Source organism: Saimiri boliviensis, chromosome 2, assembly GCF_048565385.1.
Source record: "Saimiri boliviensis isolate mSaiBol1 chromosome 2, mSaiBol1.pri, whole genome shotgun sequence".
Taxonomy (NCBI): Eukaryota; Metazoa; Chordata; class Mammalia; order Primates; family Cebidae; genus Saimiri; species Saimiri boliviensis.
The window spans coordinates 232,607,165-232,622,820 of NC_133450.1; the positions used below are offsets into that span (position 1 = coordinate 232,607,165).

At 39.2% G+C, this 15,656-nt stretch overlaps 1 protein-coding gene across 9 annotated transcripts in view; it reads left to right on the forward strand.

Annotated features, from left to right (window-relative positions):
- Positions 1-15,656, forward strand: part of ZNF484 (zinc finger protein 484) — a 28,727-nt gene that overhangs the window by 4,530 nt on the left and 8,541 nt on the right. The window contains exons 3-7 of one of the 9 annotated variants that reach the window (XM_074395510.1): positions 1,449-1,537; positions 2,666-2,719; positions 3,556-3,724; positions 12,973-13,099; positions 13,388-13,480. In XM_074395510.1, the coding sequence (XP_074251611.1) occupies positions 13,066-13,099; positions 13,388-13,480 (127 nt within the window). In that variant the 5' untranslated portion in view covers positions 1,449-1,537; positions 2,666-2,719; positions 3,556-3,724; positions 12,973-13,065. Of the gene's footprint in view, positions 1-1,448; positions 1,538-2,665; positions 2,720-3,555; positions 3,725-8,134; positions 8,145-12,972; positions 13,100-13,387; positions 13,481-15,656 lie in introns of those variants that run through there. The other 8 variants (XM_074395511.1, XM_074395512.1, XM_074395509.1 and 5 more) reach the window with 8 other exon arrangements.

Genomic DNA, 15,656 nt, shown 5'->3' on the forward strand with positions numbered 1-15,656 from the left:
GGTATCACTGTTTCTTTTTCTCTTTTTTTCTTTTCTTTCTTTCTTTCTTTTTTCTTTCTTCTTTTGGTACTATTTCTGGTTTAGGTATCAGGATAACTGTGGCCTCATAAGTTGGAATATGTTCTTTTATATTGATTATTCCACCAGAAATTGTGGATAGTTTGTGTTTTCTTTTTCTGTACTTTGTCCAGTTTTTGTGTCAGGGAAATCATAGCCTCACATAATAAACTGGGAAGTATTCCCTTTTCTTCTGTTTTCTGGGGAAAAAAAACTGTATAGAATTGATGTTAATTATGTTAATTCTTTAAATAGTTGGTAGAATTCTCCAGAGAAACTATCTGAGCCTAGAGATTTCTTTTTTGGAAGTTTTTTTTTTTTTTTTTTTTTTTTTTTTTTTGAGACGGAGTTTCGCTCTTGTTACCCAGGCTGGAGTGCAATGGCGCGATCTCGGCTCACCGCAACCTCCGCCTCCTGGGTTCAGGCAATTCTCCCGCCTCAGCCTCCTGAGTATCTGGGATTACAGGCACGCGCCACCATGCCCAGCTAATTTTTTGTATTTTTAGTAGAGACGGGGTTTCACTATGTTGACCGGGATGGTCTCGATCTCTCGACCTCGTGATCCACCCGCCTCGGCCTCCCAAAGTGCTGGGATTACAGGCTTGAGCCACCGCGCCCGGCCCTCTTTTTTGGAAGTTTTAAGATTAAAAACTCAGTTTCTTTAAGAGTTATAGGGCTATTCACATTGTCTATGTAATATTGAGAGGGTTGTAGTAGTTTGTGTGTTTTCAGGAACTGGTCTCTTTCATCTAAGCTGTCAAATTTATATGTGCAGAGTTGGTGGTGGTTGTGTTAGTCAGCTCAGGCTGCCGTAACAAAGTACCATAGACTGGGTGGACTAAACAACAAAAATTTATTGGGAGGCTGGGACTCAGAGATCAGGGTGCAAGCATGGTCAGGTTCTGATGAGGGCTGTCTTCCTGGCTTGTAGATGGAAATCTTCTCACTGTATGCTCACAGGCCTTTCTCCAGTGACTGCCTGCCTACCTATGGAGAGAGAATATCTCTCTATAAGGCCACCTGTCCTATCAGATTAGGACCCCTACCTCATTTAACCTTAATTACTTCTTAAAAGCCCTATCTCCAAATACAGTTACATTAGGAGTTAGGGCCTAAACATGAATTTTTGGAGGACACACCTCAGTCCATGTGTTCTTTTATATTGATTATTCTGCCAGAGATTGTGTCTAGTTTGTGTTTTCTTAGCAGTAAGATATAGCAGTAAGATCTTTTCTATTTACCAATATTTTTATTCTTTCTATTGTTCTTTCTTCCTGATGTGACAGATTCTTTTATCATTTTTGTTTGGTTACTGCATGTTAATTTTCTATTGCTGCTGTAATAAATTATCACAAATTTAGTTGCTTAAAATAACACTTTTTTTTTTACAGTTGTCTATTTTAGAAAGCCAGCACTGAGCTAAAAGTCTCACTGAGCTGAAATCAAGCTGTCAAGAGGACAGCAGTCCTTTCTACAGGGTGTAAGAAAGAATCTATCTATTTCTATTTTCTATGGCTTTTCTAGCTTCCAGCGGGTGCTAATATTTCACAGTTTGCGGCCCCTTCCTCCAATTTCAAAACCACCATTGTATCTCTCTGACCACTCTTTCGTAATTGCATCTTTCTATGACTCTCTTTTATTGCCTCCTGCTTTAACTTTAAAGAAAATTTGTGATTATATTCAACCCACCCAGATAATCCAAGATAATTAATCTCCCTATTTTAAGACAGCTGATTAGCCACATAGATTTGATCTGAAACCTGAATTCTCTTTTGCCATGTAACCTAACATATTCATAATTTCTGGGAATTAGGATGTGAACATCTTTGGGGAGCCATTGTTCTTAGTATCACACACTGTCATTCACATTGTTTTCCTCCCATAGGTGATGTGTAGTTTCTCTCTGAATGCTTTCAGCATTCTTTCTTTGTCTGTAGTTTTCAGATGTTTGCTATGATTCTTTCTTAGCGTGAATTTCTTTGGGTTTATCCTTTTTGGGATTTGCTCAGCTTCTATCTATAAGTTTATATCTTTTTGGAAGTTTCAGAAATTTTCCTTCATTATTTCTTCAAATTCTTGTTCAGCCCCCATTCCTTTCTCTTCTTTTTCTGGAACTCCACTAAGAAATGTTAGATTTTTTGTTACTGTCCCACATGTCTCTGAGGTTCTGCTCATTTTTTTCTCAGTCTGTTTTCTCTCCATTCTTTAGATTAGATCATTTCTATTTTATTTTCAGGTACTCAGAATACTTTTTCTGTAGTCTCCATTATTTTGAGCCCATCTATTGAGTTTTAATGTTGGTTATTTTTTTTAGTTCTAAAATTTTCATTTAGTTTCTTCACCTCTTCTCTTTTTTTGTTGAAATTTTTTTCAATTGTTTCAAGTGTGTTCATATGCTTGTTAAAACATTTTTATGAGGACTACTTTAAAATCCTTATGAAATGATTCCAATACATGCATCACTTCAGTTTTAGCACCTGTTGATTGGTCATTTCCTTATTCAAGTTGAGGTTTTTCTGGTTCTTGGTTATACAAACGATTTTCTAATGTCTTGTGGAAACCTTGGGCATTATGAGACTCTAGATCTTATTTGCGTCTTTTCTTTTAGCAGGCGTCCTCTGGGCCAGTGGGGAATTGGGGAGCCTTGCTGTATTACTGCCAGGTGGGTGTGAATTTGCAGGTTCCCTGCTTGAACTCTATCGACAGTCATTGGGGAGAGAGACACCTCATTACTGCTAGGTGGGATTGATAGTTCGGGCTCCCCAGTAAGCTTCTGGTGACATCACCTTGTCTGAAAGAAGGAGAGGGTACCTTGTTTCTGTTCTTCATGCTGTCTTCTCCAATATTGTTAGGGTGGATGGGGCCTAATTACCTCTCAGAGGGATGAAGGTCTTGGATTTTCACTTGGCCTCCTCTCACACCATACCTGTGGTGATGGGAAGAGTGTCTCATTACTGCTAGGTAGGAATGGAAGTCCAGCCCTGATGTGGCTCCCACTGGCATGGCAGGAAAACTACCCAGTACCACTGTGCAGAAATAAAAGTCCCAGCTCCCCATTTGGCTTTTCCTCATACTACCCTATTGCAGTGGAGGGGCATCCCCAGACAGCCAGGCAAATGCAGGAGTCTAGGCTACCCACTGAATCTTTGCTGATGAGAGATGAATCAAGCCCACAGTTTTTGTTGTTTTATAATCTGTGGTCTTTGGATGGAGTAGGTTTTGTCTAAAAGTTTTTTTATTTTTCTCTGTTGCCCTTTTCCTGGTTTTTGGCTAAAGACAGCACTTTTTTCCAGGCCTTTTTGTGTACACTTGTGGGTGTTTCTGCATTGTAGGTTTTCAAACATCTGGTCAAGGCCATCTCTATGAGGCCAAAAGATACGGAGAACTCATTACTGTTTAGTTCCCTGGTCCCTGAGGCCCCTAGCCAGGGTGCCTTTTTGTCTTTCCCGTTCAGAGTCTCCATATGTTGGTTTGATGAATAATGTCTTTGGTTTGTAGGTAAACTTCACAGGATGAGTCGAGACAACTGCATCTCCTCTGTCTTTCCAGGAGTGGAATCCAGTTTATTGATTGTTAACAGAGGACTTCATACATTAAACATAGTCTTATATGTTTTGTTCAAGTATAACTAACTGCCTCTTTGTCCTTTGCATTTTAACTTTTAAAAGTAAGTGTTTTATTTTGAATGTCATGAAGGTTTTACTTATATTTACTTAGTCAAATTGTTTTTTGGGGCTTTTTAGAAAAAAAAAAAACAGTTGTCATCTACTCTCTTCACCTTCAAATTTCAGCTTCTGAAAGGTAATCACTTTGAACTCAGTTTAGTACCTTTTGCTGTTTTCTTTCACATGTCTAAATAGCATGTTTGTATTACTATTTCTAGGCTTTCAGTTTTAAGTATTTATCTGCAGACAACACAATGGAAAATAAGGAATTAGCTCTCTTTCAGACACTCAGGCCCTCAATACTCACGTGCACATTTCTCATGTACCCTCCTTCTAATATGGGTATTTTATTTATTTATTTATTTAGTAGTGATAGGATTCCATCATGTTGCCCAGGCTGGTCTAGAACTCCTGGGCTCAAGCGATCCACCCACCTTGGCCTCCCTAAGTGCTGGAATTACAGGCATGAGCCATCACACCTGTCCTAATATGGGTATATCATAATTCAGGGTAAATCAATAAGCTGTATTTTATTATGATGATTATTTTAACAATATTCACAAGTGAGCCATTTACTTTTTATGCAGTGCTTTTTGTTTTACCTGAAATTAATAAGTGTCTGCTTAATTTTTTTTTGTTTCCCATATGTACATGTACAATATATATTATACATATCACTAATTCATCTCTTTTCTTCCCAGGTATATAAATATCTTCTCAATATATAATAAAGTAATATAAACATTAATATAGTGGTTACTATAGGCCAGGCACTATAGGCATTCTTTCTCCATTAAGTAGTTCATTCACAACCCCTGTGAGTTATTTCTATGGTTTGGATATTTATCCTCTCCAAATCTCATGCTGAAATTTGATCCCCAGAATCAGGCATGGTAGCTTGTGTGTAATTCCAGCTACTCAGGAAGCCAAGGTAGGAGGATCACTTGAGGCCAGGAGTTTGAGATCAGCCTAGATAATATAGCAAGACCCTGTCTCTTAAATAAATAAAAAGAAATTTTAAAAATAAAAGAGAAGTTTGAGTCCAGTGTGGAGGTAGGGCAGAATGGGAAGTGTTTGGGTCATGACAGATCCCTCATGAATAGATTAATGCCCTCTCTGAGGAGGTGGTGAGTTCTTAATCTTATGAGGTCCATGAGGGTTGGTTGTTGAGAAGACCCTGCTGTTGGGAACCAACGCAACCCTGTACATGGGTGCCCTGTGTCCCGCTGGTGACCAGGGAGTGAGAAAAGAAGTAAGACAGAGACAAGAATAGAAGTTCACTGCACGGGTCTAGGGGTCCAACACATTCTCACACAGGGTGATCCGCATTGGCAGGGAGCTCTGGACTCCACACTCTTTTTGTTGGGTGCATTATCTTGTTAATCTTGCGGGCTGTGGGGAAAGGGGTTGAGAGGGAAGATAGCCAGGGGAAGAGCATGTGTCTACAGCATTCAATAGCAAATGTGGTTCCTCTAAGAAATACTAAGGACACTGAGTTTTTACCACCCATTGTCTATCCAGGTGCATTAGCAAAGAGGCATAGTGGATAAGGCACCATAAGGTCTGACCACACACAATGCATCAAGGGTTTTTTACCTCCCAAGCATTGTGGACACAGAGCAATCAGAATTACTCCATATTCTGAGAACATAGGCAGAACATGTGGCATTCTGGTGATCTCTGCCCTGCAAGACTTTTCTGTCCTGCAAGCTCCCATCTGCAAAGACCCTCCTGAGTCTTGTGAGCAGAGGTTGCATTCCTTCCCAGAGTTCTTGCACAAACCCTCTTTAAGAGACCCTCATGCAAACTCAGTGTTGGGAAGAGATGTGGGACCAAAGCAGTTTTTCCTGCTCTGCAACCACACCGCAGCGTTCCGTGGTTTAAAGTGCTCTCAGATGGTCTTTACTACACATCTTTTCCTACACCCTGCTACCTCCCATTCGCTCGCTCTTTCTTCCTCTCTTGCCATATGATCTCTGCACACACCGGCTTCTCTTCCCCTTATGCCATGAATGGAAGCAGCTCGAAGGCCCTCCCCAGGTGCAGATGCTGATGCTTGCTTCTTGCACAGCCTGCTGAAGCATGAACCAAATAAACGTCTTTTTTTAATAAATTACCCAGGCTCACGTATTCTTTCATAGCAATGCTAAAAAAGGTAGCTATCTATAATCATTATTCTCATTTCACGGAGGAGGAAATCTGTTAAGAAAGAGGTAATTTGCCCAAGATCACACAGCTCCTTGATGACGACCAGGAATAAGACCCAGGCAGTTGGCTCTAGATTACATGCTATTCATTTCAGCTCCTTAAAGAAACTGCTCTTGGATTTGTCAACTTGCTCGTAGTTATTCTCTATCTGAAACTCAGCTACTGGCATGGGCTGTCCCTTCCATGTGATACTAGGAATTCTCTTCATGTTTCTCAAACGTTAGATTTCTTGAAGCCAGGTAAGACACGGAAATGGATTGTCCTATAGAGTCTCCAGAAAGAATCTTGATTTTAGGCCAGTGGGACCCTTTTTGGACATATGACCTCCAGAACAGTGACAAATTTGTATAAGGCCAAAGAATACAGGTGGCCTGTAGAAGCTGGAAAAATCAAGGAAATTGATATTCCGTTAGAATCTCCAGAAGGAATACAGCCCTATTGACACCCAGATACAAGCCTAAGTATAAATCATTTAGGTGTCTCTAACACTGCCCTTACTTACGATAGAAACTGCAAGCTCGGGAGTCTCCAAGATCACCCTCAGTTTCAATAATTCACGAGAAGGACTTACACAACTCAGGAAAGCCATTATACTCATGCTTACAGTTCATTACAGAAAGAGGACGTGTATTAAAATCAGCCCAGGAAGAAGTACATCAGTGCAGTATCAAGGAAAGTTTCAGGTTATTGAGTTTCTTATTCGTATTATATTTTTAATTTCAAAAAACACTGTTTGATTTTTTTTTCTCCAAGGTGGAGTTTCTCTCTTGTTGCCCAGGCTGGAGTCCAATGGTGCAATCTCAGCTCACCCCAACCTCCGCCTCCTGCCTCATCCTCCCAAGTAGCTGGAATTACAGGCATGCGCCACCACATTGGGCTAATTTTGTATTTTTAGTAGAGACAGGGTTTCTCCATATCGGTCAGGCTGATCTCAAACTCCCAAACTCAGGCGATCTGCCCACCTCAGCCTCCCAAAGTGCGGTGATTATAGATGTGAGCCACTGCGCCCAGCCCCCATCATCTAGGTCTTAAGCCCCATAGGCATTAGCTATTTGTCCTATTGTTTTCCCTCCCCTCACCCCCCACCCCCAACAGGCCCCAGTGTGTCTTTTTCCCCTCCCTGTGTCCATGTGTTCTCATTGTTCAACTCTCACTTATGAGTGAGAACACGCAGTGTTTGGTTTTCTGTTCCTGTGTTAGTTTGCTGAGAATGATGGCTTCCAGTTTCATCCATGTACCTGCAAAGGACATGAACTCATTCCTTTTTATGGCAGTATAGTATTCGATGTTGTATATATACCACATTTTCTTTATCCAGTCTATCATAGATTGGCATTTGGGTTGGCTCCATGTCTTTGCTATTGTAAATAGTACTGCAATAAACATACATATGCATGTGTCTTTATAGTAGAATGATTTATATTCCTTTGGGTATATACCAGTAATGGGATTGCTGGGTCAAATGGTATTTTTGGTTCTAGATCCTTGAGGAATCCCCACACTGTCTTCCATAATGGTTGAATGAATTTACATTCCCATCAACAGTGTAAAAGTGTTCCTATTTCTCCACAACCTCGCCTGCATCTTCTTGGTAGTCTTAAACACAAATCTGATCATCTTTTCTCTATATATAAAATGCTTTAATGGCAGTCCATTATCTATTAGAGGAAGGAAGATAGTTGCATAATCTCATTCCAGTATACCTCTACTGAAATTTCCTCATAAACACCTTTCCTTCACTACATACAGGCCTCCCATTATGCAGACTAATATGTAGTTCCCTGAATTTATCATGTATTTTCCTGCCTTTATACCATTGCTCATGCTGCTCCCTTCTAAAAATCACTTTGCCCTACTCTGCTTGCATCAAACATGTCTTCTCCCAAGACTAAGCTTAAGTTTCATCAACTCTACAGAACTTACTCTTATACTCCATGTGGAATTTTCTTCTTTCCATTTGGGGTCATGCTATACTTTGCACATCTATTATGCTCTTTATAATATCTTAGAAAATTATTGTAAGTTCTTCAATATCTTGAAGCATATTGTGTGAAGTTGTGAAGATGTTCACTACATAAAGTTAGTAAGTATATGGCAGGTAATTCCTCGGAATTACCTAAGTAATTATGCTTAGTAAATATATGGCAGTTAATTCCTTTTTCTTTTTCTTTTTTTTTTTTTTTTCCAGACTTCTTTCTTAACTACCAACGACAGGTAATCCCTCAGAATTCAGTTTCAGAGAACTTAATCAGAGCCTATTTTATTTTCACTGGATACTGAATTCAATATTGACAGCTGTTTCCCTTCAGCACTTGAGAAATATGATGCCACTTCCTTTTGATATCTGTGGTTTTTAATGAGAAATTCACTCTTGCTCAAATTGCCCTTTCCCTACAGGTAATGTATTTCTCTCTGACTGTTTTCAGGTTCTATTCTTGAATCTGGATATTCTAAATCTTATAATGTATCTAGACATGGATTTATTTGAGGTTTTCCTTTTGGAGATTTGGTCAGCTACTTGAATCTGTACATTTATGCCTTTTACCAAATTTGGGAGGTTTTCAGCTATTATTTCTTCATATCTTTTTCCGGTCTCCCATCCTACTTTTTCATTCCTTCTAGGACTGATGAAATGATTGTTGGCTGTTCTGTTATTGTCCCACTGGGTCCCTTAGGCTGTATTCAGCCTAAGAGAATTGATGAAACAATCATTTCATCAATTATTTTTTTCTATTGTTCAGATCGGATTATTTCTATTTATGTATCTTACAGGTAACTGAGGTAACTGATTCTTTTCTTTGGATCTCCATTCTGCTGTTGAAATCATCCAGTGAAGTTTTTAATTTCACATACTGTATTTTTTGGTTCTAAAATTTTCATTTTGTTCTTCCTTATATCTTCTGTTTCTTTGCTGAGAATGTATATATTTCCACTTAATTCAAGACTCTTTATAGCTGCTTGTTGCAACACTTTTAGTTAGCTACTTTAAATCCTTGTCAAATAATTCCAATATCTGATTTATCTGTGTTGCTATCTGTTGATGCTCTTTTCTTATTTGATTTGAGCTTTTCTTGGTTCTTAAGATGATGAATAATTTTGGATTTATTCAGGACATTCTGAATATCATGTTATGAGATTTGGTTTCTCTTTAAATCTTCTTTTCTAGCCATTGTCAACACATTTAGGTTTAGAGTGCATGTCTTAAGTCTATTTTTATGGGCTATAGTTAAAATTCAACTTAGTTTTGAAAGTCTTTGCAGTTCTAATCTGGTCTCTTTCATTTTTATGCTACCCAGAAGCCAATTTGAAAACCTGGAGAGTACTCCACAACCTGAAAGCTTTTTCTTGTTGATTTTGATTGATTTTATACATGGGCTGCTCATAGGTGTGCCCAGGGCATCATGCACATATTTAAAGGACCCTTTTTTATAACTTTCTCCATAATCCACCTCCACTTTCTATTGGAAGGAGAAAGTGGGAACTTCTTTGCTGTCATTCCCTTAATTTGGGGTAGGGTTAGTCAACACAGTCTCCACAATGCCTGCTGGAGACGTAAGAGGGGTGCTACCTCTCTTTGAGCTAATGCAGTTGGGATGGTTGAGAGAGCTCCATTCCACCATCTTAGCAGTCACATCATTTAGTGAAGAAGGCAAAGCATGCCTCTTCTTTTGTAGTTTTCACCTTCAGTGTACTGTGGTGCAGTAAAGGATTAACTTTTCCCAAAGAGAGGTTTGGCTTTTGTATTCATCTCCTGGGAGGTAACCTCTAAATCTTTGGAATGTCCTGCAGGCCTTGCTTGGGCCATGCAAGATAATATATAACAACAATGTGATTTATGGTTGGAGCTTTAGGCCGCACTGAATATTCTATGCCAACATGTGGTTTATAGTGGGGTACCTTTGGCCATGCGGTATCAGCTCTGCAGGGGCAGGAGACTAAGATCTGCCACAGTGGGAGTCATTCATGTCCGGATAGTCAAGTCTCAGTAAAAACTGTGGGCGTCAAAGCTTAAGTGAACTTCCCGACTTGGCAATACTCCATGCATATTATCATCACACATCATTGCTGGGAGAAGTACATGCTGTCCATATGGCTCCACTGGGAGAAAACCACTGGAACTCACACCTGGAACTCTCCTTGACCCTGCACTAAGCACATCTTTCCTTGGCTGATTTTAATCTGTATCCTTTCATTGTAAAACCCCAATGTATAACGCCATAGCCATGAGTGTAATGGCCTTTCTAATTTCTGTGAGTTCTTCCAGTGAATTATGGAACCTGAGGGTGGTCCTTGAGGACCCTTGACTTGTAATTGGTGTCAGAAGTACAGGTGATCCTGGGAAATCCCTCTGCTTGCAGTAGGTGTCAGAAGTGGGGGTGCTCTTGGGCACTTCTGAACTTCGTAGGTATGTATAGTCAAAATGTCCCAGCCTGCAATGCTGCCCTATTTCAAATTATTTGGCTAGAAAGTGTGTGCTTTGGGGAGGCCTTTTTTGGTCTGTGCCCATTGATTTTTCCAGGTTGCAAGCTACTCTAGTGTTCATTTGGCAGTATGTAGGGGCTCCCTCTCTCCCTCTAAGCAATCCTAGGGAACTCACTACTGTGTTGTTTTTTAAGTCTTTAGGTTCTACTTTCTTTTCTCCACCAGTGAGTCTTCTGATACATGTTTTACGTATTTTTCTAGATTTTTAGGTAATTAGCAGGAAGAATGGGGTGGAATGCACTCTTTGTTTTGCTTTGTTGTTAGAACCAGAAGTCTCAATCCTTGCTTTTAACTTGAATATTTAATGCATTTATACTTAATGTAATTACTAATATGCTTAAATTTATATATACTACCTTACTATTAGTTTTTATTTGAACTACCTATTTTTTCATTCCTTTCTTGACTTTTTATATTACATAATTTTTTAACTTTTTTTTGCTTTGTTTACTTGTTATAATTCTTTTCTGTTTATTTCTTACCCTAGATATTAAAACATCCATCTTTAACTTATTTTGTCTCCCTCATAATGCTAGGATACTAAAACACTCTAATTATATTTACTGCCTCCCACTTTTGCATTATTATTCCCATGAAGTTAATTTCTGCATATATTTTAAACCTCCCAGAATAGTACTGTTATTGTTTTGCATAGTCAGTATTTGCAGTTTTGTAAAGAGGTATTTGAAAGTCTTGAATCCTAAGGGTTGATGTCATTCATAGCCATTACTTCTTCAAATATTGCTTCCTCCCTCTCTGCTCCTCTTTAACTCCTCAGACTCTAATAGGTTATGCCTTTTTACTATGTCACACATGTTCCTAATGTCCCTGTTTTTTTTTTTCTTTAAAAATAATCTCTGCTTCAGTTTGGATATTTTCTATTTGTCTTCCATTTCAGTAATTCTGTATTTTGCTGTTAAACCTGTTTAAGGACATCTTAATTTTAGATATTGGATTTTTCAACTTTTGAACTTTGATTTGATTCTTTATTTAAAAAAAACAATTATCTAAAGATATTCATCTTCTCATCTAACTCCAATTCTCTGTGTAACTGTTTCTGTTGAATTTTTCTTTCGCTGATTTTGGATATTTGGTCCTATATTTTTGTATGTATAGGATTTGTTGTTTGTTTCGAACACCAGGTATAAAAAGTCGTAGGCAGGGCTCATACCTGGGAGGCTGAGGTGGGCAGATCACTTGAGCTCAGGAGTTCGAGACCAGTCTGTGCAACATGGCGAAACCCATCTCTGCAAAAGATAGAGAAATTAGCTGGGCATGGTAGCATGTGCCTGTAGTCCCAGCTACTTGGAGGGCTGAGACAGGACGATCACTTGAGTCCAGGTTGAGGCTGCAGTGAGCCGTGTTCATGCCACTGCACTCCAGCCTGGATGACAGAGCAAGACCTTGTCTCAGAAAAAAAAAAAAAAAAAAAGAAAGAAAGAAAGAAAGAAAGAAAAGGTGTAGAGGATCTGGATGGTGTTATCTTTCTCCACAGAGGATTCATCTTTCCTTATGTCCGCAAATGGAGGGAAGGGAGAACACGTACATCCGGTCAGGCACAGTGTTGAATCAAGGCCAGGTTGAAGCTCTGCTAAGACTCAGTTTACTTCTGGATCACCCTGACTACTGAGAATTTTCAGCTGAGAGCCCTTCTGTCCTCCAGAGACCCTCCTCATAGATGCCCAACTGTTTTCTTAAAGATACTAGGCTTTTGCTTTGCTCTTCAAAGGCTATTTGCTTACATTTTTAGTCTTCTGCGCTGTATGCCCTAGAATTCAGCAAATATCCTGAGAAGCAAACGGCCATGTGTTTGAGTTACGTTGGTTTCTCTGTCACCCAGCTGCAGCCTTCTACTGCATTCTCCAGTAGCTAGGACAAAATGTGAGAATCCAGGACAAAAGCTGGATTCTCACCTTTTGTCCACACCCAGAACTGGTAAATGCTCCACTGTCAAAGTGGTTGCACTAATCAGCCTCAGTCTTGAGTATCCTCTCCAGTCTTAGCCCCTACATTTCTTGTTACCTCAACAGCTTTCCAGTACCTTAAAACAGATTGTTTCAGTATTGCAACTGGCATTTACTGTTCATTCTTGAAAGAAGCACTGGACTGCCAAGCTACTGTATCCCATCTGGAAATGGCAGTGCCAAAAAACAACCCTCCCCTTCATACGTCACACAGTTTACCATTTAAAGTGTACCATGTATTGATTCTTAGTATATTCAATCAGTTGTACTACCATCATTATAATTAATTTGAGACATTTTCTTTATCATCCTGATGGGTGTGAGCTAATACCTTATAGTTTTAATTTGTATTTCCCTAGAGATTAATGATGTTGAGCATCTTTTCATGTGCTTATTGACTATTAGAATATCTTCCTTGGAGAAATGTCTTTTTAAGCTTTTTACCCATTTTAAAAATAATGTTGTTTGTTGTTGTAGAGTTGTAGAAGTTCTTTATAGTATACTGTATCACATTAAAAATAAGGGCCTATCTTGTTTCCATTCTGTAATCTCTATCCTTCACATTGAATTGTTTTGTTTTGTTTTGTTTTTTACAGGAATCGGTTTCATTCAAGGATGTAACTGTAGACTTCAGCAGGGATGAGTGGCAACAATTAAACATTGCTCAGAAAAGTCTGTACAGAGATGTGATGCTGGAAAACTATTTCAACTTGATCTCAGTGGGTAAGCACAGCTCTGCTGGATATACAGTAGGCTGCAGCTAATTGAGTATTATTTTTTTCTCAGTAGAATTGCTGAAGTCTGTGTTTTCTGAGGTATGTGGGACTTCTAAAGACTGCAGGACATCTAAAGTGTGTAATGGTTTTGTCCTTATATCGTCCCATGTTCTTAATAATCTCTTTTGGGTAGTGTGAATATTCCTCTGTTCCCAGTGAACTTTTCTGGAAAGCAAATGGAATGCTTCATTGTATGGCCTCTGAAACCAAGTCCTCTATCATCTTCTGTTAACAGGGTGTCAAGTTCCCAAACCAGAAGTCATCTTCAACTTGGAACAAGAAGAGCCACGTATGTTGAATGGTGGGATTTCCAGTCAGAGCTGTCCAGGTTAGACGGGAACCAAGAACATGGTAGACAGTATGACTCAGCTGCATTCGTACTGGGAGAGGCTATGCACAACTTTGCACAACTTTGGTGTGTCATTAATATGACTTTTAGAACTGCTTGGATAGAGCAGTTATTGGACAAGGACCCTTGGATATCTAAATGCTAACCCCACTTAAGACCCCTTCTCATATCAGTGCCTTCTTTGCTTGGCTTTTTAGGAGAGAATGTGCCACAGTTACCTGTTCTTTTGATCATGTCACACCGTACTTTCTAGAGTCCTGCTTTTTTGCTTCTCTATTTCCCTAAAAAAGTTTTATTCTTTCTACCTCCATCTTAGGTCATTTCCTTATGCATTCAAATACTCACAGATCTACCTTCTTAAAAAGTTATTGTGCATATCATCATCAATGTGTTTGTGGCTTCCCTCTTATTTTATTTATTCTTTTCAATCCTCACTCTCCATACTCGTTGTTATCCTCCCAAGAGGCAACTGTTCTAATATATTTAACATGTTATGCCATTTATCCTTGAATTTGTGGGATATTTGTAAAATCTGAGTTGTTGGTATTGTGAATTACGATATCCCATTCAGTTTTTTTCTCAAATTGGTCCATGTTGCAATGTATTTTTCTAATTGCCACATATCATTCTGTAGTGCACATATATACCACATTTTACTTGTCCAGTTTTTCAGCTACTACAAACAGTACTGCAATACATTTTTTCATGAATTATTCTTATCGGAGATGAGACTTTCTTAAGGAAGAGGAGTGGGATTACTTTATCACTGCATGTACTATATAATATGATGAGGTATAAGCACATCATTTTCCAGATTGGCTGCGTCACTCTACAATACCTGTAACTTTGTACAAGGGTATTAGTTTCCCCACATCCCTACCCCTACATACCTGGTATTATCCAAATTTTTAATAATTTAGCTAATCTGATAGGTTTTACTTTCATACTTATTATTTAATTTGTATTTCCCTATAAAATATTTTGAACATCTCATTCTGTATCCTCCATTTTTGATGTTTAACTGCTGACATTTTCTAAACCTCACCCTTCTCTTTTTCTGCCCCACACCTGGATAAACTGAGACAAAAGCCCATGTGTTCCTTTCATTGATGCTGGTGGGAAATTCCAACTACATAAGGGAATAGTCAGCCCAGCCCCACCCCCTGCCGTAAACACCCCAAAACAGTCCTTTCCTTGCTTACCCTAGTCCTATTTGGACTTGATTGGAGCTGTCCCCAGAAAGCCTCATTATGTGAGTAATGAGTCTTTTTATACCCTCTTATTGTGTGTGTCTCATCATCACTCTTGACATCTGAACCAGGTTTGGGGTTGGGTCCATTTCTCCTTTGCAGGTCATTTACAGCTGGGGCAGTGAGCAGAATGTCCAGACAATGACCACCCCCACAGGGGTCTTTCTTCTCTTCCTAGCTGGTTATACTGCCTGCTGGCAAGTATGCACTTCACCTCTGTCCTATACATAACAACCTACATTAGAAGTTATCATGGACATTTAGAGACAGGTGTAAGGGCTTTGGGCTCTCCTTAAAGTTGCCCTGAGCCATGTGTCTCAGCCCGGACCTATCTGTGTCTCAGATTATGTGTCTCAGCTGCAGCATAAGCTCCGAGTGATAATTGGCTCATGGGAACAACTTTTACTCGGTGACTGTCCTTTGTGTGTCTCAGTCAGGCATTGGCCCTGTTGTATACAGCACTCGGGGAAAGACCAATACCTTGTGCCTATCAGGGTCTGGCTGTTTGTGTGAAGGAAGACAAGATACAATGTAGCATGCTAAAAGCAGGTGGCTTGGCTTTCGAAATGTCATCATCCTCTCATGTAGTTTTTTACTTTTCCCTCTAATCTGTCTTCTCAGCTCATTCATTCTGCTCTTCCACTTATTTTTTTCATTTAGAAAACACCACTTAGATGCCTTTTTCTTACCTCCCAGTCATATCACCTACAACCGTGTCTATTTTCTCATGCCTGGATTATTCTAATCCTATTTGTATGTGATAATCCCATTTTTTTTCTTTTTCCGTATTTCATCTCAGATGCTGATAGATTTCATTACTTAAAACATTGTATGCTGTGTTTATCCTGCCATTGCTACATGGAACAAAAATAAAGTTACTACTTAATAGCTAACACGTGACAGAT